At 44.7% G+C, this 22,159-nt stretch overlaps 1 protein-coding gene and 2 non-coding genes across 6 annotated transcripts; all 3 read left to right on the plus strand.

Annotated features, from left to right (window-relative positions):
* The first annotated feature begins 1,108 nt into the window (after positions 1 to 1,108).
* nap1l1 (nucleosome assembly protein 1-like 1) lies at positions 1,109 to 22,159 on the plus strand. 4 transcript variants are annotated; one of them, XM_046296853.1, is made up of 15 exons: positions 1,114 to 1,222; positions 5,876 to 5,914; positions 8,681 to 8,769; positions 10,260 to 10,362; positions 13,296 to 13,437; positions 14,084 to 14,176; positions 15,629 to 15,757; positions 16,250 to 16,321; positions 16,451 to 16,590; positions 17,170 to 17,335; positions 17,588 to 17,710; positions 17,825 to 17,857; positions 18,052 to 18,102; positions 19,069 to 19,104; positions 20,395 to 22,159. In XM_046296853.1, exons 2-14 carry the CDS (start codon positions 5,898 to 5,900, stop codon positions 19,072 to 19,074), a joined length of 1,164 nt encoding a protein of 387 aa, XP_046152809.1. In that variant the 5' UTR covers positions 1,114 to 1,222; positions 5,876 to 5,897; the 3' UTR covers positions 19,075 to 19,104; positions 20,395 to 22,159. The 4 variants fall into 4 exon arrangements, with proteins under 4 accessions (XP_046152807.1, XP_046152809.1, XP_046152806.1 ...); XM_046296851.1 differs by lacking the exon at positions 19,069 to 19,104 and having other exon boundaries at positions 1,109 to 1,222; positions 5,873 to 5,914; XM_046296850.1 differs by lacking the exon at positions 19,069 to 19,104.
* LOC123995997 lies at positions 10,699 to 10,829 on the plus strand. The gene has a single exon (XR_006831943.1). It is a non-coding gene; the product is annotated as a small nucleolar RNA SNORA57 (small nucleolar RNA).
* Positions 16,663 to 16,792, plus strand: LOC123995999. The gene has a single exon (XR_006831945.1). It is a non-coding gene; the product is annotated as a small nucleolar RNA SNORA14 (small nucleolar RNA).

The following is a 22,159-nucleotide window of genomic DNA, read 5'->3' on the forward strand; positions in this document are numbered from 1 at the left end:
AATTATAGGATCTCTATGGGTGCAATAGTCAGGAATATTCATATACAATATCTGTTGTTGGAGCTAAAACACTCAAAAAATTATTGAGTAATAACTAATGAATGCACAACCATCTGTTATGCTGTATTGCGCAACAGGCGTTGTAAAGTGTCAGTATGAATGGGAAGTGTTTTTGACAGGAACCCACATGTGGGAAAGACTTCCGCCAATTGGAAGATTTGGATCACACTTGTGACTTTTATCTAAAACTGCTCTCAGTGTAGAATCTTTGTTGGGCCTAGTGAGTAATAGTCAGTCTATAGGCCTCTTGTTGATGTATGATTCACACTGTAATCCTCACATGTTGCCTAAAACTGAGTCTGGAGTCAAACGAGCAAACGGTGCAATATTAGTTTTCTACATGAGTTAACAACTCTTATGGTGTTGCTAGGGTTAGGATGATGAAACCATCACCACGGACTATCCTTCCTCACAGGCTGTGGGCAGTCAGTATTCACTCTATCATGAAGTGTCCACCTCGCGTACAGAGCAGCTTCTCCAATGTGTAAGAGAACGACAAATCCCACTGCTGACACCAGTATAGCAGGCAGCGTGGAAGCTGCATTGGGGACTCGAACCGTGGAGCATGTGCTGCAGAAATAAGCTTCTAATTGACAGTATCACAAAAGCCTGGGCCTCTGGGCAGGAGAACGCTCACATCGGTTAAACAGGTAGCCTTTGGGCCTGGCTTAACCGGTGATCAAAATGAAGCCTTTTGAGGATCAATTCCATGACCAAAGGCTCTTCCTGATTCATATCAACTCATGGTACCAGCATTCAAGACAAGTCTAGGTGAATACATGTCATGGTTTGCTTTAATCCCCCAAGACAATCACTGTTCTAATTGGACCATACTGCCTGGGACCCAGGGAAATTGCACGTTGCTATGGTCTGGTTGGCATGGTGACATAAGATATGATGCCAATATGCATCTTGCAGAAGAAATTGTTTTAGAGTGGAGTGACTAGACATATCTGATGACGATGGTGACAGAACACTTCATCAAATATTCTTGACCGGCCCCTCCCATAGGCTTAACGTTACCCTGGTTTACGTGATGACGCAAGATGTATATGAGCGCAAGCCGCGGGATGGTTCTCTCTTTTACCGCCATAAGAGCGGAGTCTTTTGCTTTGGGACCGCTTCACTGCGTAGATTCACCTAGTCAAGCCGCCAGCTAAAGGTAAGAGAATGACTTGAAATCACCTCAGCTTGGTCTTTAGCAATACAACAAAGTGGCGTATATATATATATGTATTGTACTCCTAGATGGGTACGAATGTGGGGTTGTTCTTATCGTCTTGAACTAAATATTTGCGTGGATGTAGTCGGGAAGAATAGGACGGTAGCTTGCCAGCTAACTAAGTCGGATGGCTAGTAGCAGCCATTGAGAGACGAGAGGCTCCACCATGATGCTTTAGCTAGCTAACGATGACGAAAATGGCTAATTTTCCGCCCTTTCGAGACGTTGTATTGTAAATACAAACGCCCCAACGTTAGTGACAAATCATCAGAATTTGCATCATTCAGTTATTGGTTTTATCGGATGTCGTGTCTTTTTAATTTAGACTTGACCTTATTTATTGACTAGTCTTATGGAGGGTAGTCAAGTGATGGGAGGGAGATGTAATGGGTACAAGTTTTTGTGTCTGATCACTGTTCGAGCTATACCGCTATTCAGGCTACACACTAAAATGGGACGCGTATGTCTCCGTCTTTTCACCTGACTTTTGACATGTTAGCTGTTTGCATAGTTTGCTGGCTAATTTCGATAGCCACATAGCTAGCTAACGGTTCTCTTATTTTGGTCTGTAATATTATTTGAGGGTTCCAATATTTGCCCAGCAGGTCACGTTGCCAATCAAATATGGATTGTCACCTGAGTACTTGCCCAATAAAAGTGCGTATGCCAAACTAACGTTAGCTAGGTAGCTGTAACTAGCTAATGTTAGTTGACTTGCTGGCGAAGTAGTTAGCTAGCTGGAAACATGCACAACCAGTTAGCTAACGTTACCGCAAATGTATCCATTATAGTGCATGTGGTAGCTAACTAGCTAGATTCCATGGAATTGTGTAATTTGTACGTTTCAGTGGTAGGTTAGTTAAATGTATATGCTACTTCACAGCTAGCTAGCTGGCCGGCTTTCTTTGTGGGTGAGAGCCATTGCTCATAGCTTGCCTTGAGCATGCAACACGTGGTCGCTGGGTTTGAAAGGCTCGTTGAAGGGATGTATGTGTAACTACCATTGGGGGGGGATTTCAGTCACTGAAATCTGCTATTTTCACTTTTAGTGAAATGCATTGAACGACACTCATACAACAACAATGTTTCACCTGATATCACATCTAAAGCTGCTGCCTTTGTTTCTGCCAATGCTTATCAATGCAACATAACTATAAATGATTCGTTAGACATTCTAGCCACAGTTTCAGCTAGATTGTGTATTTTTGACAACTACATCCTACCTGGCTGTGATTTGTATGGCTGACTTGTCAAGAAATGAAGATGAACCAACTATTGTCGCAACTTGTAGAATGGATATTGGTCCTGATGACTCCTGCTAAGGCGACATTACATTGTTTTGTTTGCGAGAAAAGGACCTAATGGTGTAAGTTAGAATTATTATTTATTTTTTAATTGAACCGTTTTGTATCGTGCTATGGATGATGGCTGTTCCGGTATTGCTGTTTCAACGTCTCAGATGCTTTGTCTTTTGTCATTGTGTGTTTTGAGGCAGTCATCTGCTACTCATTAACACATGGAATTTATATGACTCATTCAATTTGAGTACTAATGACCCCTTTGTGAAACTGGCATGTAGAGTTTAGGTAATCAATCAATTGATTGAAAGGTATTTTTGGAACTGTTGCTGAAACAAAACTCAGCTGACAGTGTTGGGCAACTATTTTAAGAGTAGCTTCCATGCTATCAATTACTTAACACTGGAAGTTTACTGCAAAATGCTAAGTTACTAGTTGAACAAAAATATATAAACACCTGTACAGTTTAGGTCCCATGTTTAATGAGCTGAAATAAAATATCCCAGAAATTGTCTTTACACACAAAAAGCTTATTTTGCTCAAATACACAGATTTGTTTACATCCCTGTTAATAAGCATTTCTATTTTGCCTAGATTTTTATCTATTTAGCTAGGCTAGACAGTTAACCCACTGTTCCAAGGCAGTCATTGTAAATAAGAATGTGTTAACTGTCTTGTTCAGGGGCAGAACCACCAGTTTTCTTTACCTTGTCAGCTCAGGGATTCTCTCTTGCAACCTTTCGGTTACTGGCCCAACGCTTTGGCCACCTGCTGCCCCAGGTAGCCTAGATAATCCATTCACCTGACAGGTGTCTTGTCAAGAAGCTGATTAAATGAGGGGGACAATAAAAGGCCACTAAAATGTGCAACACAATGCTATAGATGTTTCAAGTTGAGGGGGTGTGCAATTGGTATGCTGACTGCAGGAATGTCCACCAGAGCTGTTGCCAGAATTTAATGTTAATTTCTCTACCTTAAGCCACCTCGTGGTCATTTTTAAAGAATTTGGAGGTATGTCCACCCACCCTCACAACAGCAGACTATGTGTAACCAGGCCAGCCCAGGACCTCCACATCTGGCTTCTTCACCTTCAGGGTTGGATGAGACCTGGACAGCTGATGAAACTGAGTAATTCTGTCTGTAACAAATCCTTTTTATGGGGGACAAACTCAATCTTATTGTCTGGGCCTGGCTCACCAGTGGATGGGCATAAGCCCACCCATGGCTGCACCCCTGTGAAATCCATAGATTAGGGCCTAATAATGTATTTCAATTGACTGATTTCCTTATGAACTGTAACGCAGCAAAATCGTTAATTGTTGTTTTTTGTTCAGTATACATGCAGTTCACTAGTTCCAAACACTATCTCGAGTTATGATTCTAGTGCCCTCTGACAGTGGTGCGTTCTTTACACGTCGATGTATCAACATGTCTAAAGCATTAGTGGGATGCCTAGTTGACTGTTTCAGATGCAGTTTGGATCGTCCTAAATCTATTTCATCAGAGGAAATCCACTTTATCTAATGTTAGACTGAAATGCAGTCATTGTGTTTGTATTTGAGTGGTGCTGTTGCTATTCTCAAGCTTGTTATGGCTATTAAGAGCTCTCTCACTGGCTATTGGTGGGAATGTTTGATCTGTTCGCTGGCCAGACGTCGTCATGTGAATCTCATGGTGTTTTACAGGTCGATCCAAATGGTATTGGTTCACATTTTCAAAAATATAATTACGGTAGTGCAGTGTGTTTTGGAATTTCAATTACCAAGTTTTGGCCTGGAATTATCCTCTTTTTGGTCCCTCTAACCGGTAATCTCCCTTTCAGCTGCTTAACATTTGATTTTTGGACAGCTTTTCAGTTGGCCTATTTAAACTGCGCAGGTGAGTGTTGGGCAGCCTGTGCGCTTCTTAACCAATGGGCACAGGCCATTAGGAAGGTGAGGGGGAGGAGCTGCTGAAAGATGGAGACAGTCGTGCATTTCAGACATTGCAGGCCAGGTCTACATCAGCACTGTTAAATTGTTGCCAAGTTTCCCTGACACTTATTAATTTTGTAGCATTTTTCTCCAACCAGGCCAGTAAACCTTCTATACTGATTTGTCGCACAACAGCCTTGGTCTGCGATGAATTTGGCACTATAACATGTGATTTCCCCATACTTCACTCTGTAAGTACAGTGAAGGTTATGTAGTAAACATTGAAGGCAACATTTTTCTCTATCTTTCAATTGAGGGACTGCCTTCACATTGGTTTTGATTGAGCTGCATGGAAATCTCTGCTGGAGACAGCTTGCCCAATAGGGGGGGGGGTCGGTCTGGAGCCTAATTCAATCCCTAATGTGATGTGACTAATGGCTTTCAATTGTCAACCTTCATGTGATAGCCTCTATAACAGCATGTATGGTCAAAGTGCAAGTCTGAGTGGGTCCAGCTGTGTACCTCTTCAATTGTGTTAAGGGTCACTGGCCCTGTGTGAAAGTCCTGTTGGACCGATGGGTGAACTACTAGCTGCGGTCTCTGCCCTTTCTAGGATTAGGTGCTTTATACAGCTCCAGTCCCCCTCTGCTCTCTCCTCCATGCCAGGAGGTCTATGGGGGGGGGGGGGGGGACACGCGTCTAAACAGGGCCTTGCTTTGGTGCTGTTATCAGATGGCAGCCCCAGTGTCGCCGGCATCCAAAGCCCCAACCCATGGCACACTGCGGAGCACAGATTATCTCTGCCCAAACCAAATGAGATGGGCAAGAGGTTAAGATATGTAGGACGATTTAACTAAGGCTTATGTTACTTAATGCCTCATCACAGCTAACAGGGCTGTCAGTGAGCTGGGCGCTTGGGAGTTCTTTCATGCACATTTCACTAACCAACAAATGACAGGGAGCCAAAAGCAGCCCTTTTTTGTTTTCATCTGGGAGTGGGAGGAGAAACTGGGGTAGCATTACGGTTGGTGGCCATTTTGCTCTAAGCAAGCAGAATGCTTGGAATCAGATGTTCAGCCCTCCTGTGGGTGCTTTAGTTCACAAGCTCCTAATGTCAGTTTGCTACACACTGGGATGGAGATACCCTTAAATTCAATAGTTGAGGACATGATATTATTTGCCTGTTGTAAACCTTCCATCAAACAAGACGATGTAATGCGAGTCTTGTAAATAAGTCCATTAGGGCCTATTTCAATAAATAATCTATTCCCAGAAGCCCTTTGTTTATTGAACACAAACTTATTTCCTGCTGTGAATTAACAATTGTGTTAAAAGTAGCATGTATCATACATTGTCTAACTCTCTTCCCTTCCCTCCAGCAGCATCACTCAAGACTTGGCTAAGATGGCAGACATGGACAAGTAAGTGCATCCTCTCCGTTTGATTGGCTGTGCAGCTTGAGTTCTGTGCAGCAAGGAAAGACACTTATTGCACAAGTGTCCTATACTGAAACAATCCCACCTCTGCATCGTTACCTAGGGCCTTATCAATTCAGATTGATTTCTTTACATATCTTGGTGTTAGCCTTTAAGTCCAATGTTCGTATAGCCGAAAGGCTGATTAGCTGTGTTTGTTTGTCACACACGCGATGGTAGTTCGCAAAACAAGTACCCACTCGATTGGTGGCCATAATAATATAATTCTGCCAGGTCAGCATATGCTACTTTGTGGTTAGCATTTAATTTAGAATATTCTTGGGGAAGCCTTTCCCTGTATACTAGAGTACTTTTAATTATCATCATTGCTAACGGCTACAAAGTGGTAGATGCGCGAACCGCACATACTGAGAAGGGAAATTCTCATTGCCTTTAAGAAAGTTCAGATGCATTCTGTTCATGTCTTGTGATAAAATTCTGCAAATTCATTTTCAGTTAATTTAGTTGATTCCCATCTCATTTAAATAAATGTTTGAATTTTGGTGATTCCCCTCATGTCTGCAGCCAAGCAGTCTGATTTGTTCACCCAAGACATCCATGTACCAAAAACTATTTGGATAATGGCACAGGAGTGTTGGGTGAAATCATGACATTAGTCCAATGCACATACAGTTTAGGAATGCCATTATCAATTTGGCTTCTAGTAGCCGTCAAATATTAGACACTAGTGGGTGTATATATCAAGCGTCTGAGTAGTGTTTATATTTTAGAGCACAGTTAATATTAAAAACATGGGGGTCCTGATCCTAGATCAGCACTCTTACTCTGAGATCCGTGGTCCATATGTCTGCAGAGCTGAGTCAGTCCTCTTCCCCTGGTATCTGATGCAGAGGAGGATGGCCAGCTGTCGATCTCACTGCGGAGACGTTTCCTCGCTGGGCTGTGGCTCGATGTGGCTGTTTACTCAGCTTGGGCTGCTTGAGATGCCATGGCTGGGCTTGGGTTACGCCGGCTCCCTCCAGCCACTCAAAACACCTCCCTGAGTTTGAGTAATGGGCCTTGACCCTGGTCCAGCAGGCCTGTGGCTGTCTCAAACCACAGGGAACAGGCAGACAGTCAACTGTTTATCCCTTCATCTGCCTTATTATATACAGTCCTGACTGACTGCAGGAGTCTCTGGGTGAAGTTTCCCCTATATACAGGTCTAGCATCAACTTCCCCTCACCCAATCTTAACCTTAACTTCTTTCGGATTGTCCCACCTCGACAACATCCGGTGAAATTGCAGAGCGCCAAATTCGTATTAAATTACTATAAATATTTAACTTTCATAAAATCACAAGTGCAATACGTCAAAATAAAGCTTAAGTTGTTGTTGATCCAGCCATCGTGTCAGATTTTTACAAGGCTTTACGGTGAAAGTAAACCATTAGATTATCCGAGGACAGCGCCCCGCATACCAACACATGAAAAACATTTCAACCAGGCAGGTGCGACAAAAGTCATAAATAAGGATATAATTCATGCCTTACCTTTGAAGGTCTTCTGTTGGCACTGAAATGCCCCAGAAACATCAAATGGTCCTTTTGTTTCATAATGTCCTTCTTTGTATCCCCAAAATGTTCATTTATTTGGTGCGTTTGATTCAGAAATACACCGGTTCCAACTCCCCCAACATGACTACACATTATCTAATAAATGACCTGTAATCTTGGTCCAAACATTTCAAACAACTTTCCTAATCCAACCTTAGATATCCAAAAATGTAAATAATAGATCAAATTTAAGACAGAATATAGTGTGTTCAATAGCGGATAAAAGCAATGTGGAGTGAGCTCCAGTTCACGGTTGTCACACAAGAGTCCACTTGGCTTGACACTCACAATGAACAGCACTACTTCATTTCTCAAAAGGAAAACATCAACCAATTTCTCAAGACTGTTGATATCTAGTGGAAGCCATAGAAACTGCAACCAGGTTCCTCATAAATATAGTTTCCTATAGAAAACCAATTGAAAAGTGACCTCAATTTTTCCCTGGTGGTTTGTCCTTTGGGTTTCGCCTGCCAAATAATTTCTGTTATCGACACAGACATAAATTAAGAGTTTTCTAAAACTGTTAAAATTATGTCCTAGCTTCTGGGCCTGAGAACATGCAGTTTACTTTGGGCACGCTTTTCATCCGGACGTGAAAATACTGCCCCCTATCACAATGAAGTTAACCACTAGGTGGGGGGAGAAATGCAAAACTGACCCAAGATCAGTGTCTAGGGGTAGCATCATCCTATTTTACTCCATGACTAACTGCAGGGCAGATGCTAGCATTGTAGCCTGATGCCACATGTTTGACATTATGTTGATCAGGGGCTTATTCAGATAGAAATGTAATTATTTTTGCACTGGTTCGGAACCTGGTTCATGGATCAGTATGAACGGTGTTTAAATCCAGTGTTAGATGAAACTTCAGTGAGGCAGGGGAGCAGTATACCCTTTGTGCTGTGTCCCTGTTCACTCTCTGGGAACATTGCCTCCTAGTCTGTCAGAGGTACTGTGTGGAGACCTCTATGTATTAGTATTGTCTGACACACCCCTCCTTTTGTATCGAAGTAATTATTAGAGTTGAGTTTCCCTTTTCTACACAATCGATATAATCACATACCGTCTAAACAGTACATTGCTTTTGTAAAATTCCATTCCTGAATAAGCTCCAGGTGTCTGTTTTGACTGATTTTTCTCTGTCTCTGTGTGTGCAGTAAGGACCAGGCTGAGTTGGACCCGGCAGATTTGGAGGACGTGGAGGACGTGGAAGAGGAGGAGACTGGAGAGGACGTCAACAGCAAAGGTAAGGCTCAGCACCACCTGCCGAGGAAGAGACTGGGGTTGTTAAACGTTAATGTCTGTGCCCAGCGTGGATTTGACTTCAACTGAACAACCAACAGTGAAATCTGAATCAGTTTGACATGAGTGTCATGAGCCTCTGCTTGCTGGTCAGTCGTTAATGTTAGGTGGACAGTTGAATTAAAATCCTCTGTGTCCACACTTGTCTAGGTTTGAAATCTGAATGTTTTTACCTGACCATGAATTTAAGAATCCTGCTTTGTTTAGAGGTTTAACTGGCAGTCCTTTGTAGACTGAATTAGATGTCTCTCTCTGCCCCAGGTATTTATAGCCCCGCAATGCTTATCGTCTCCCACCACAGTGATATGTCACAATGATCTCACACACACTTGACAGAGGCTTTCATGCGGCCAGAGCCTAAAGAAATATCCTAATTATCGTCCGATATCTGTAATGACATTCGTCATCAGTAGAAACGTCCCTTGTCTAGGACAGATTCAGAACATTTTGCCATCCCACTCATCCCTGTCCACGCTCCGCCGCAGCACTGAGTTGTCACTCAGCTGAGGAGTTGGCCATTTCGTCCTTAACGGCACCCTATTCCCTCTATAGTGCCCTACATTTGACTATAGACCCTGCTCAACAGTAAAGCACTTTAGGGAAATGGGGGGTATTGTTGGGACAGGCACAGCAGGGCCCTCAAATCCAAGGCGTAAGGAGTTGAAGTGTGGTCTAGGTAAATCAAGGCAGGGAGAGTATACCTGCTGATTGTAAATTATGCAGCAGCCCTCTGACTCGAACCGTCTCGAATGTCTCGAACCGCTTTTAGGAATAAGTTTACTCCTGTTTGGTGGAAGGGAATACTTTGATTATAATGCTCCCTCTATGGGCTCGAGTCGAACCTGAGTCTTCAAGCAGAGGCTCGGACACTCTGACCAACTGACTGTTGATCACTAAGCACATTTTTATCAGTCTTTCTCAGCTAGAAATGTCATTATTTTGGAACTGGTTCAGGGTTGGAAGAAACCGTATATACCCTTTGTGGTCTCCCTGGTTGCTCTCTGGGAACATTGCATCCTAGTTTGTCAGATGTTCTGTGGAGGAAACACCGGGCTCTGTCAATAGTGTGAAGTGACTTCCTTTCCTTGTGTCCTCTCATTCGTCTGCACCAATCTGAAGAGGCTTGACGGGTGGCAGCGTTTTGGCAGTAGCATTCTTCCACCTGTTCAATACTCAGATCAGTGAAGATGAAGGAAAGGAGACACGTGAAGGGAGCAACCTGTTGACCAGCAACCCAGCCCTCTTTGATTTAGATTTATTGTTTGTCTGTCCTGAGTTGACCTGAAAATACTTGAAGTAGCCCCCCCCCCCCCCCAAGAATTTCTTATGCATAACTCCCCCCTTCCGTCAATGTATCTGTCTGTATGGTGTCTGATACTATGAATGGTTGTCTGTGTCTGATGGTAGTGCCTGGCTCTGTCCGTCTCCCCTCAGCTCGTCAGCTCACCGTGCAGATGATGCAGAACCCACAGATTCTGGCCGCGTTGCAGGAGAGGCTGGACGGCCTGGTGGGCTCGCCGTCAGGATACATGGAAAGGTGAGAACCCCCAACCAGGAGAGACACAGGCTTCAGCCATACAGATTCTGGATGGAGACAGTCCTTTTTCAATGGGTGTTATCGGTTGGTTGGACAACAGATTGTCCATCAGAAAACCCCACTCTGTTTTGGGTCCTGTATGTACTCGTCCGAAAAAGCTGACTTGAGGTGACGGACAGTGGCTGAATGCATCAACGATTTCCTCAGACTCTGTCCCACTCTGCAGCTCTGGGGGACTAGCCTAGTTATGCAGCCCTGCTTTAGATGTTAAGGCCACAACAGAATTTCTTCTCACTGAGGTAGTGGTCTTGTTGTTTATATATAATACTTTCAAAACTTCCATTCTTGGCATGCATGCTTTGTACCTGTGTATGTATGTTATGGAGGGATAACAAGGCCAGTGCTATGTCTTCAGTGCCAGAATGTTCCTTGTCTTCTGGTTCTGTCCTCAATTCGCAGGTACATCCTTCTGACATGTCTGTGGAAAATGAGTACTGGTAGTTTAGGCTGACTAACCTACACCCAAAACCTATTTTTGAAGGTGCTAGAGGGAAAACGGAACGTTTCTGCACACTCCGTTGCTCTGATTTAAGGTCGACTGACCAAAACTTCAGCGACTATTTATAGTATAGGTTGACAATGATGCATTGAAGGTTCATCCTCTGGTTCTCGCATCCTTGAGGTAATGACTTATCTGTGCGTGATTGGGTATGCGAAGGTAATGCTTTTCATTCAGGGATTTCCTCAAGGAAGGTTGCCTAGTTACATTATTCAAAGAAGGCCACTGCTACAGTGATGAGAAGCTGCTGCATTCCCCTTTAAAGCAATGTCCCATAACTGTGGTCCTCTAGGTCTGCTCTGTGCTGGGTTGTCCTTTAGTATGCAAATTATTTGGCCATGGTGAGTTGACTCCTTGGCCAATGACTTCACGAAAGAGCTATGGCACACAGACATGATGCCTCGGCACTAGGTGTTCTGGACCCAGTTGTGCACCTCTTGTTTTGGTGTTGCAGTGAAATGCGTTTTTAAAAGTAGTCTCCGCATCAGTCTCAAAAACCAGCGTCCTAAAATGTGAACCGATGCCCTATGTGTCATTCTCGGAGTTGCGTTGCTGATCTAGGATCAGGTCTCCCTGTCCATGTATTCTTATTCCTTATCTAAAAGGCAAAACGGATCCAAAATCATCACTCCTACTCAGACGCTTGATCTGACCCAATGCAGATGGTATTATGGCTCCCTCCTTCCACCATTCCACTCACTTCATATGATGGAACAAATCTGTAGGTTGTCCAATCAAAAACACAATGGGTTACCAATGGGTAACATGTTAATTGTGGTCCTAACCTTGTCTATCATAACCTGTTCAAGTTATTTTAGTTTGCCAGAGTTGGGGTGACTAAATCAATGGAAGCCCAAGGGTAAAACCTTGGAATCGCACTCAGCTGTGTAAGAATTAAGGCTACATGAGTACTTGACAGGCTCACTTTCCCATTGAACTTGCCATCTTCTCAAATCCACAGGACATAAAACAATTGAGGTAAGATCGATGTTGAGACATGACATGTAGTATTTTAGTATACTCTTATTTGAAGTTTCATTTTTTCCCCTTCCAAAAAGAGATCTACATCAATGAAGTGTCAACAGAGCTCTGAGTACAAAACATTAAGAACACCTGCGCTTTCCATGACAGCCTGACATGGTGACACTTGTTAAATCCAATGTGTGCCATTCAGAGGCTAAATGGGAAAGGCAAAAGATTTAAGTGCGTTTGAACGGGGTATGGTAGGTGCCAGGCGCACCGGTTTGTCAAGAACTGCACCGCTGCTGGGTTTTTCACACCATTTGTGTATCGGCGATGGTCCACCACCTGAAAGACATCCAACCAACTTGACTGTGGGAAGCATTGGCGTCAACGTGGGTCAGCATCCCTGTGGAATGCTTTCCACACCCGACTTCCTGAATATAATGATACGTTATAAAAAGACCCCACACAAGGATTCAGAACATGAAGAATCATTTGTCTTGGTACAATGTATTTTATAACATAAGGGACATCTTATCACCACCAAAGCATGTTTTCACCCACTCGGGAAAGAGTGGGTGGACACCCTAAAATCTGTAGAAACATGCCTTTTTTAAACTGCTCTTGGCATGGGATTCTTGGCCCAATGTCGCACTAAAGCATTGCAGCGCGGGGATATTCTGCCATCTTGATTAATGGAAGTGGCTGTGGTTTTTCTGGCCTCAACAGATTAATTGTGCCCTCACAATTGGAGCGTGTGGCTGTGATGAGCGCGCACTTCTGCATTTTTTGTTTAGTTATTGTGGATCTGGTCCCTTAATGTTTTTTCCTGTCAGTGGATGCCAGTACTCCAGATCTCCTAGCGTCCCCTCAGTGGGGTGCTGTGCCAGAGGGGCTTGGCTGTGGTTGCGTAACGCCAGGGCTGAGGTGACCAGGCCATTACGTAAAACGTCGTTTTTCCAATGTCAGTGGAAGTAGTCCTCTACTTCCTGGTCCTATGGTTGAATTCCTAGCGGAGGAAACTAGGTCCTGCAGTCATTCTCCCCGGCACTGTGTTGCTCTGCATAAAAAGCGTCTGTATGCATAGGTCTGCATGCGTAAGTGTTTGTCTTTCGTTGATGTTTATTCCCGTTGTCAGAGTTGGGGCTCCAGTATCTTGTTATATACACCACCATCTTTGGACAGTCAAGATAAGGAATACCTAGGATAGGAAAAGTATTCCCTCTCACCCCCCCCCTTTAAGATTTAGATGCACTATTGTAAAGTGACTGTTCCACTGGATGTCATAAGGTGAATGCACCAATTTGTAAGTCGCTCTGGATAAGAGCGTCTGCTAAATGACTTAAATGTAAATGTAAGATGTACTCTTTCACCGTGTGGAATTCTGACGTTTTCCTCTCCCCGTGTCCAGCTTACCAAAGGTAGTGAAGAGACGGGTCAACGCCCTAAAGAACCTACAAGTGAAATGCGCCCACATTGAGGCCAAGTTCTACGAAGAGGTCCATGAACTGGAGAGAAAGTACGCCGCTCTCTACCAACCCCTCTTCGACAAGGTAGGAACACCCCTGCATTTGACTGGGCACTTTGTGCTTGGGTTGTTTTCATTGGTGCAAACCTTAGTAAAATGAGCCACTTTTTGACCAAATCCAGGTAGGCCCCTCCATGTTTCGTCCCAAAACGTTATTTGCTGTGACCGGACTCCGTGGGCGGGGTTTCCAAAGAACATAATTTCCAATTCACACGCATATTAATTCACTTGTGAAATAGTACAAATGTAAGCACCCACCAAATTGTTCTTATTAATAAATACACCCCAGTATTCTCAATCTAGTGTTGATCAGTCACTCCTCTGCCCATATGTAGTTCCTGCTGCTTTTTACCCCCCCCCCCCTGTCCCCTCTTTGGAGCGGACTGGGATTTAGCAGAATCCTCTGACTAAAGAGCTGCAGCCTGTTCCAGGGATGCAGATTGAGCTGAGAAAATGGGGTGGGGTCAAGCTGAGATGCTCACACATGCAGACGGCGTGATCAAACTGCTGTCTTGCGTAAATAATGCGCTGGCTTGGCACCTCAGCCCCTAGTCCATTATCTTGGTTTAAACACATGACTGTTCTGGGGTTTTTGTTAAATGTTTTGCTCTGGCCTCCTGGCTGTTGGCTTTACAGGGACTGACTGTTTTCCTCCCCCTCTCTCCCTCCAGCGAAGTGACATAGTTAAAGCAGCCTATGAGCCCACAGAGGAAGAGTGTGAGTGGAAGGCTGATGAGGAGGAAGAGTTGACAGTAAGTAAGCAGGTACAGGTGACTCCATGCCTCCATGTCTTACCTAACCTGGGGACTTCTACTGTCTGGTGCTAACCTGGGGACCTCTACTGTCTGGTGCCTCAGCGGGTCTTATTAATCTAACCTGGGGACCTCTACTGCCTGGTGCCTCAGCGGGCCTTATTAATCTAACCTGGGGACCTCTACTGTCTGGTGCCTCAGCGTGTCTTATTAATCTAACCTGGGGACCTCTACTGCCTGGTGCCTCAGCGGGCCTTATTAATCTAACCTGGGGACCTCTACTGTCTGGTGCCTCAGCGGGTCGTATTAATCTAACCTGGGGACCTCTACTGTCTGGTGCTAACCTGGGGACCTCTACTGTCTGGTGCCTCAGCGGGTCTTATTAATCTAACCTGGGGACCTCTACTGTCTGGTGCCTCAGCGGGTCTTATTAATCTAACCTGGGGACCTCTACTGCCTGGTGCCTCAGCGGGCCTTATTAATCTAACCTGGGGACCTCTACTGTCTGGTGCCTCAGCGGGTCTTATTAATCTAACCTGGGGACCTCTACTGTCTGGTGCCTCAGCGGGTCTTATTAATCTAACCTGGGGACCTCTACTGCCTGGTGCCTCAGCGGGCCTTATTAATCTAACCTGGGGACCTCTACTGTCTGGTGCCTCAGCGGGTCTTATTCATCTAACCTGGGGACCTCTACTGTCTGGTGCTAACCTGGGGACCTCTACTGTCTGGTGCCTCAGCGGGTCTTATTAATCTAACCTGGGGACCTCTACTGTCTGGTGCCTCAGCGGGTCTTATTAATCTAACCTGGGGACCTCTACTGTCTGGTGCCTCAGCGGGTCTTATTAATCGAACCTGGGGACCTACTGTCTGGTTCTAACCTGGGGACCTCTACTGTCTGGTGCCTCAGCGTGTCTTATTAATCGAACCTGGGGACCTATACTGTCTGGTGCCTCAGCGGGTCTTATTAATCTAGCCTGGGGACCTCTACTGTCTGGTGCCTCAGCAGGTCTTATTAATTTAACCTGGGGACTTCTACTGTCTGGTGCCTCAGCGGGTCTTATTTATCTAACCTGGGGACCTCTACTGTCTGGTGCCTCAGCGGGTCTTATTTATCTAACCTGGGGACCTCTACTGTCTGGTGCCTCAGCGGGTCGTATTAATCTAACCTGGGGACCTCTACTGTCTGGTGCTAACCTGGGGACCTCTACTGTCTGGTGCCTCAGCGGGTCTTATTAATCTAACCTGGGGACCTCTACCTGTCTGGTCATGATGACAGGACCAGGAGGGTGTACCCATGATTGATTTATTGGGTTCTGACTGTTTTGGTTCCAGTAATGGTGGATGTGCATTATATATAGACTATTTAGAGGTTTTAACCAGGGACTTGTATCTTTTCTGTTTATAGGCATCTGTGAAATGGTGCATTAAATCCCCTTTTATCTTCCTCCTGCCTGTTTCTTCCAGGAGGAGATGAAGGAGAAGGCCAAGGTGGAAGAGGAGAAGAAGGATGAGGAGAAGGAGGACCCCAAAGGCGTTCCCGAGTTCTGGCTAACGGTTTTCAAGAACGTTGACTTGCTTAGCGACATGGTGCAGGTAGGCGGGCACAGTGTTGGAGGGAGTGGAGGACTGTCAGCAGGAAAAGAGACTAGAGAGCAGTAGAGGAAAGTAGGTCAGCTGCTGCTGCTCCCTAAAGATGAGGCTTCATCACCACCTACAGGCTTGATGAGGCAATTTCACCCTAAAAATAGATGGTGTGTACATACAGCACACTTGTAGTCCTGGACAAGCCCTCAATGAGTTGAAGCAGGTGACTTTGTCCCGGGCTACAGCAAGAAGGTGATGTTTTGGGGGGGATTGGTAAACACAGATTTTAATTGCGCTCTTATCAGTGACTACGTCAATGTATTTGAGGTAGGTGAGACCACATCACAGGTATTAAACGTTCCTCAATGAAACAGCTGTCGGCTAAATCGGTGCTCGTAAGAAAAGAGAAGTTGGTGTTGGTGCCAGAAAGACCAGTACAACGATAAGGTGTTTCTGTCTAGATTCAATACCAATGTTCAAGCTGCTGTTCATGTTTTACAGGAACATGATGAACCCATCCTCAAGCAATTACAAGATGTCAAAGTCAAATTCTCTGACCCTGGCCAGCCCATGGTAGGTCTGTGCACTGCACTGCTCTGCTGATGCAATTCTCTACCGTTCTATCAATGTATTGAAAGCCAATGAATCTTGTTGATTCCCACTGTTCCCAATATTCAACTCTTTCTTGCTCTTTTTCTCCAGAGCTTTTCTTTAGAATTTAACTTTGAGCCCAATGAGTTCTTCACAAACACTTTGTTGACAAAAACTTACAAGATGAGGTCTGAGCCTGATGAGAACGACCCCTTCTCCTTCGATGGGCCTGAGATCATGGGCTGCACAGGGTAAGACGCTCTGTCAAACTGCTCCTTGTCGTCCCATAGAGATCCTATTCCATTAGGATTCTTAATCCTATGGCGCATCCTTCGTAAACCCCCTAGTTGCTCATCGTAGCCTCTGGGACAAGGAAGGATGCTAGATCAAACTAGAGATCCAAAGCTGAGAGTCTTGTCTGTGTCTCTTGGTTATTTCAGCTCTGGGACAGTCATTGCAGGCACTAATGCTGTTTGTTTCATGAGGAGTGTAAGGGTCACGTCAGTAGATGGGAGTTTATTAAAAATGGTCTCCTTTTAAATTAATATATGATACTCAGGTTTATGCACCCTTCTGTTGTCTGCTTGTTTGGTCAGTTACAACAGACTGCCTTTTTTAACACCAAGACATGGGTGAGGAATGACCCGGTTTGTCAAAAGAAGTGGTCCTTTCTAACAATGCAGCATGTTGACGGGGTTCTATTAAAACCTTTGGCTAATCTTAACCTTTAGAGCTCAAAGCAACATCTACACTGTAGTCATTGGTTGGCGTGTTTAGTCCTGCGTCTGGGTCTCCTGGTAACCCTGGTGTCCACCGCTCTCGCCCCACAGTTGTACGATCGACTGGACGAAGGGTAAGAACATCACCCTGAAGACTATCAAGAAGAAGCAGAAGCACAAGGGGCGTGGCACAGTCAGGACGGTCACCAAGACAGTCCCCAACGACTCTTTCTTCAACTTCTTCACCCCGCCTGATGTCCCTGAAAGTGGAGATATGGTAAGTAAATGCTTTCTGTAGTCTACTGCGGTGCTGAAGTGGACTGAAGTGAGGTCAGGTATTTATTTTTGTTGCCGTAACTCAGTATTTATTTTTATGCAATATAATTTTGCCGGAACTCGAGCAGTAGAACATTTTGGCTGTGTTCCAATTCAACCACTGGTGCAGTGTGGTCTTTGGATTAAAGTTGGTGTGGCTGAATGGTGAGTCTCATAGCTCTGACTGACGTGCTGGTGACTCTTGCCCCTCCAGGACGAGGACACTGAGGCTGTCCTCGCCGCTGACTTTGAGATCGGCCACTTCATCCGCGAGCGTATCGTCCCCAGGGCTGTGCTGTACTTCACGGGGGAGGCCATTGAGGATGACGATGATGATGTGAGTACCCACCACAGCCTGTGTGTAATGGCCTCATCCCTGTCCTAGACCTCTGAACCAAGCCACTGGCCTTCACATGTGTTCCCCTAACACTGGTGTCCCCTCTTGTTGCAGTACGATGAGGAGGGAGAGGAGGCTGATGACGAGGTAAGGCCTTAGCTAGCTAGGTCTCTTCACCTGGTCCTCACTAACCCACTCCTGTTATTGACCTGAGCCATGGTCCTCACTAACCCACTCCTGTTATTGACCTTAGCCATGGTCCTCACTAACCCACTCCTTTTATTGACCTTAGCTAGTTTGTCTGTCTCAGTGTTTAACAGTTTCCTCTTGTGTTCTCCTAGGAGGGTGAGGAGGAGGGAGAGGAGGAGAATGACCCTGACTATGACCCCAAGGTGGGTAGGAGAGCTTACTGTTGTTGTCATGACCTAATGTGAGACCAACGATCAGAAGTATCAGATTTCAACATACAGAATTGAATGTGTACCGCTACTCCAAATGCATCATGAACACCAGCCGCCATGATGGATTTTTCTGTCTATATACTACTGCATCCCACGTCGCCTCAGAACACACAGCCTTCGGAACCGTTTCCCTGTCCCCTTGCCTCTAGTGTAAGGGCTGGATTTCCAGACACACATTAAGCCTTGTCCTGGACTATAAAGCAGTCTACATTTGTGTTTTGGTACACCAAAGTACATTTTATTTCCAGTGGCACACTGCATTGGCCTTGCAGCACTGTTGCAGTGCTTTCTGTGTGGTGGATACGTTGGATTTGTGGAATGTATGTTAGATGGCTTGACAGAACTGGTAGCAGAAGGTGAATGTTGGAACTTTTGTTACACATCAAAATGATGCTGCATAACATTTTGCTCAATGACTATCGGTGTGATCGAGGCGTTAGTCCAGCACTCGTCTCATTCTGTGTCCTGGAAACTTCTAGAATGAGAGTGATAGTAAAGAGTGGTATTTCGAAATGGTCTCAAAATATCACTTCAAGAACATAAATACCCTTTTGTGAGCGTCTGGTCATGGGGAATGTGTTTTCCCACGTTTTCTTTTCAATGGAATGCCTTGAAAGCATGTTTCTACTTGCTGTCTACATCCTTGCTAAACTGAGACTGCATGGAAATTGGAATCGGATACTAAATCAATTCAGGTTTTGACTTTTAGTTTCATAGCTCTGCATGCCAAAGCTTTATTTGATTTTGTTTGGGTGAATGGGAACAGTACTTCTCTTTGCTGTATAAAGCCTCTTGAATTCTGTATTCTGCCTATTTTTTGCCTTTAATTCATTAATGTTCATCTCCAATCACTTGGCACCTTTTGTCAGCTATACTCTTTAAATTTTTCCTCACTAGGTTTAAGTGATGTCTGTAGAAAATAACCCTCTCCTGGTAGGTACAGCTTGTGAATTGTCAGCTTACCGCACCCCGCCTCCCTCCTGCACCTTTTCATTTTGACACCTCCATTCCTCAATCTCCTTGCACCCCCCTTCCACCTGCACTTACAACTAACATAGTGGCTTTTTTCTTTTTCCCTTTAACTGTAGTGGGTGATGCGTTTGAGTTCTCTTCTGTATGTTGAAGCTAGTTAAACTTTCCTCCAATTTGACCCTTATTTGTCTTTGTACAAAATATTGTGACACCAATATTTACATTTGTTTGGAGAATAGGTCGTTTGCCACACCTGTTTTGTGGATTTTTATGTTTTTGAGTCTTAAGCCATCGCTCTGTTCATTCTCTCATTCTTCACTTTTGTCCTCCAGAGACTGTAGTCTACGTCTGGAAGGATGCTTGTTAATTGTCTTTCTCCCATTGGACATGCCTGAATTGTCTGCGTGGGGTGAATCCAAACTTCCACTTCAGTTGTATTTTCACTTGGTCTCCCACTGACATCGATGCACGACTAAGTGAAGTTTGACTAGAGTTGAAGTTCAGCTTCACCCCTCTGTCCTGGAGAGCTGTTGACCCCTGTAGGTCTGTTTATGGCCCTCTCCCTGCATTGCTGCCGCTAGACTTCATTAGTTTTCCTCCCCTGTGAAAGGTGTCTGTAGGACATCAGTGGTGCACCCCCCCTCCCCATCACTGTTATGAGCACTACGGGTTAGTGCGTTTACACTATGGAGGTTCTATGCAGCAGTAGTGAAGGCTCTCCAAGTAGTTAATGTGGAGGTGAATATTATAATAATAATAATATATGCCATTTAGCAGACGCTTTTATCCAAAGCGACTTACAGTCATGTGTGCATACATTCTACCACCCATACGTAGAATGTATGCACACATGACTGTAAGTCGCTTTGGATAAAAGCGTCTGCTAAATGGCTATTATTATAATAATATTCACCTCCACATTCCCATCTCCATTGGTGTCTTGGACCTTGAATTTGGGTGGTAGTATGGGTAGTAATTCACCCCCCCCTCAACACTGGTCTGATACCAACGCACATTGCCTTTTCTCCAGTGGCATACTTTAAGAACATACTAGTATGGATTGTTATTGGGTCACTGTTCAGGAATCTCTAGCCTAAGTGCCAGGATGACATTGCCTTATACCCTGTCAATGTTTGTTTCAAATGGACATAGAAAAATGTCTGAAGCATAAACGTGTGTGTGAGGGTGATTAGTGTGTTTATGTTCGGATCTCAGTTCAGCTCTAACGTCCTCTCTTTTGGTCTCTTGCAGAAGGACGCAAATCCCCCAGCCGAGTGCAAGCAGCAGTGAAGGCTGTGGCTTTGAGGATCAACTGCACTGTAACAGCTTCTCAAATAAAACACTTACTTACGCCTTATAATGTTTTGTATTTTTCTTGGTAGAAATAAAAAATAAAGGGTTTCAAGATTTTTGTTACAAAAACCTCCTAATATAATGTGAGCAGTGGCTCGATATGCATAGTATTTTACTAGACCCCCACCCCCCCCTGTACAAATAGTTAGAATGCCACAAACTCCCTGAAAGCATGATCTTGTTTCTCTCACTGCTAAACTAGTTTGGGTTCTTGTGAAGTTTTTGTTGTATTGCTCTTGGACAACAGCTGTGGTTAGACTGCATTGAGGCAGGTGATGAGAAAGTCAACCTATTCCTTTTCCCTCACGCTACCAAAGTTACCGGTCAGTTCAGGTTGTGAGTTGGAATTCGTTGTCATTGTATTAGTGGGCTGGGCCTCGAGCACGGTCAGAGCAAAACACTGCATTTAGTCATGGCTAATGAAAAACTTTGAATCGCTGTGCACATTCGGTCACTCAAACATGCCATTTAGAGCAGGGAAAGTGTTTTTTGGCCACTTGTTTGGGCTGAATCAAGTTGTCAATCTAAAACATTCCAGTTTGCAGACTGACAGGCATTGGATGTTTTGAATGCTCTCTTGGGATGAATATTACCTCGACTACATGGTCTGATTTGTTAAAGAAACAGAACCATGTGTTAGCTGCTAAATTTAATGAGCAGAGTCTGCAACTTATTGGTTTCTATAAAAGACTTACTGTTCTGAATTTTAATTTGCGTTAAGGGAATGTTTTTCCTCCAACACGCAGCTTGGTCTTGTCCAGTCACTTTAACATTCCAGATGATTTGATGAGGGACAGTTCCAAGGTTTCGCCAGCAGGGGGCACCCCATGCCCAATCTGCTTCAGGCTCTTGTTAGGCCTACAGTTTACTTGTCTTTTTCTATAGCACTTTGTACTACTTAGTCATGTATCAGTGGTGTCCTCTATGGTTGGCTGTCGGTCCAGTAGCCCTTGTGCAAAGCGAAGTAAGCAGTACTTTGGAGGTGGCCGTGTCATACAGCGCCCTGACGATGCCCTATGGGCTTTCTCCTGCGCCATGAAACATTTCCCTGTAATGCATGATTCTCCCAAGTGCATTACTCTTTCTTTCATTTGGGAATCCCACTTGACTTGTGTACTCTGATAGCAATAGGTTCGCGACGGGTTCCCTTCGGAGGAAGAAAACAACCAAATTCAGGCTTATGTTGGCATGTGGTTGTGGCTTTTGAGCCTTGTAACTCTCGAGGTTAAGCTCGTGCAGGTCTGGTCCCTGAGCATACGGCTAATTTATCACTGTGAAGGAAATGTGGCAATGAGTTCTGGTGGAAGTCCTGTCTGACTGCCCTCTGTAGCCAACCCCACCCAGCAGGTCACACTGAAGCATGTAAGAGCAATACTTAGTCAGGGAATGGAAATAAAAGGAAGTAGCTTAAGCCCACCCACCTTGTCCTTTAGTGGAAACAGTCATGTCGGTGTATGTTGGGTGGTGGCGCCCTCGCTGCTGCCTCTAGTGGAGCTCTAGAGTACTGCTGCAGTCAGTAGGAGATTACGTCTGGACTGTTCTAGGGACGACTGGATTCTGTCTGACTCCTTGAGCAGCTGTTGTCAAAGCTAAATGCTATGCTACAAATACTAAATGTACTCAATAACTGTATGTATATTCATGAATAAATTGGTTAAACGTG

The sequence above is a fragment of the Oncorhynchus gorbuscha genome, linkage group LG14, assembly GCF_021184085.1.
Source record: "Oncorhynchus gorbuscha isolate QuinsamMale2020 ecotype Even-year linkage group LG14, OgorEven_v1.0, whole genome shotgun sequence".
Taxonomy (NCBI): domain Eukaryota; kingdom Metazoa; phylum Chordata; class Actinopteri; order Salmoniformes; family Salmonidae; genus Oncorhynchus; species Oncorhynchus gorbuscha.

Excerpts from the sequence above, each read along its gene's own strand:
- nap1l1 (XM_046296851.1), top strand. Across the intron at positions 15,758-16,249 it reads TGCTTAGCGACATGGTGCAG|GAACATGATGAACCCATCCT; the intron begins GTAGGCGGGCAC and ends CATGTTTTACAG. Across the intron at positions 16,591-17,169 it reads GAGATCATGGGCTGCACAGG|TTGTACGATCGACTGGACGA; the intron begins GTAAGACGCTCT and ends CTCGCCCCACAG.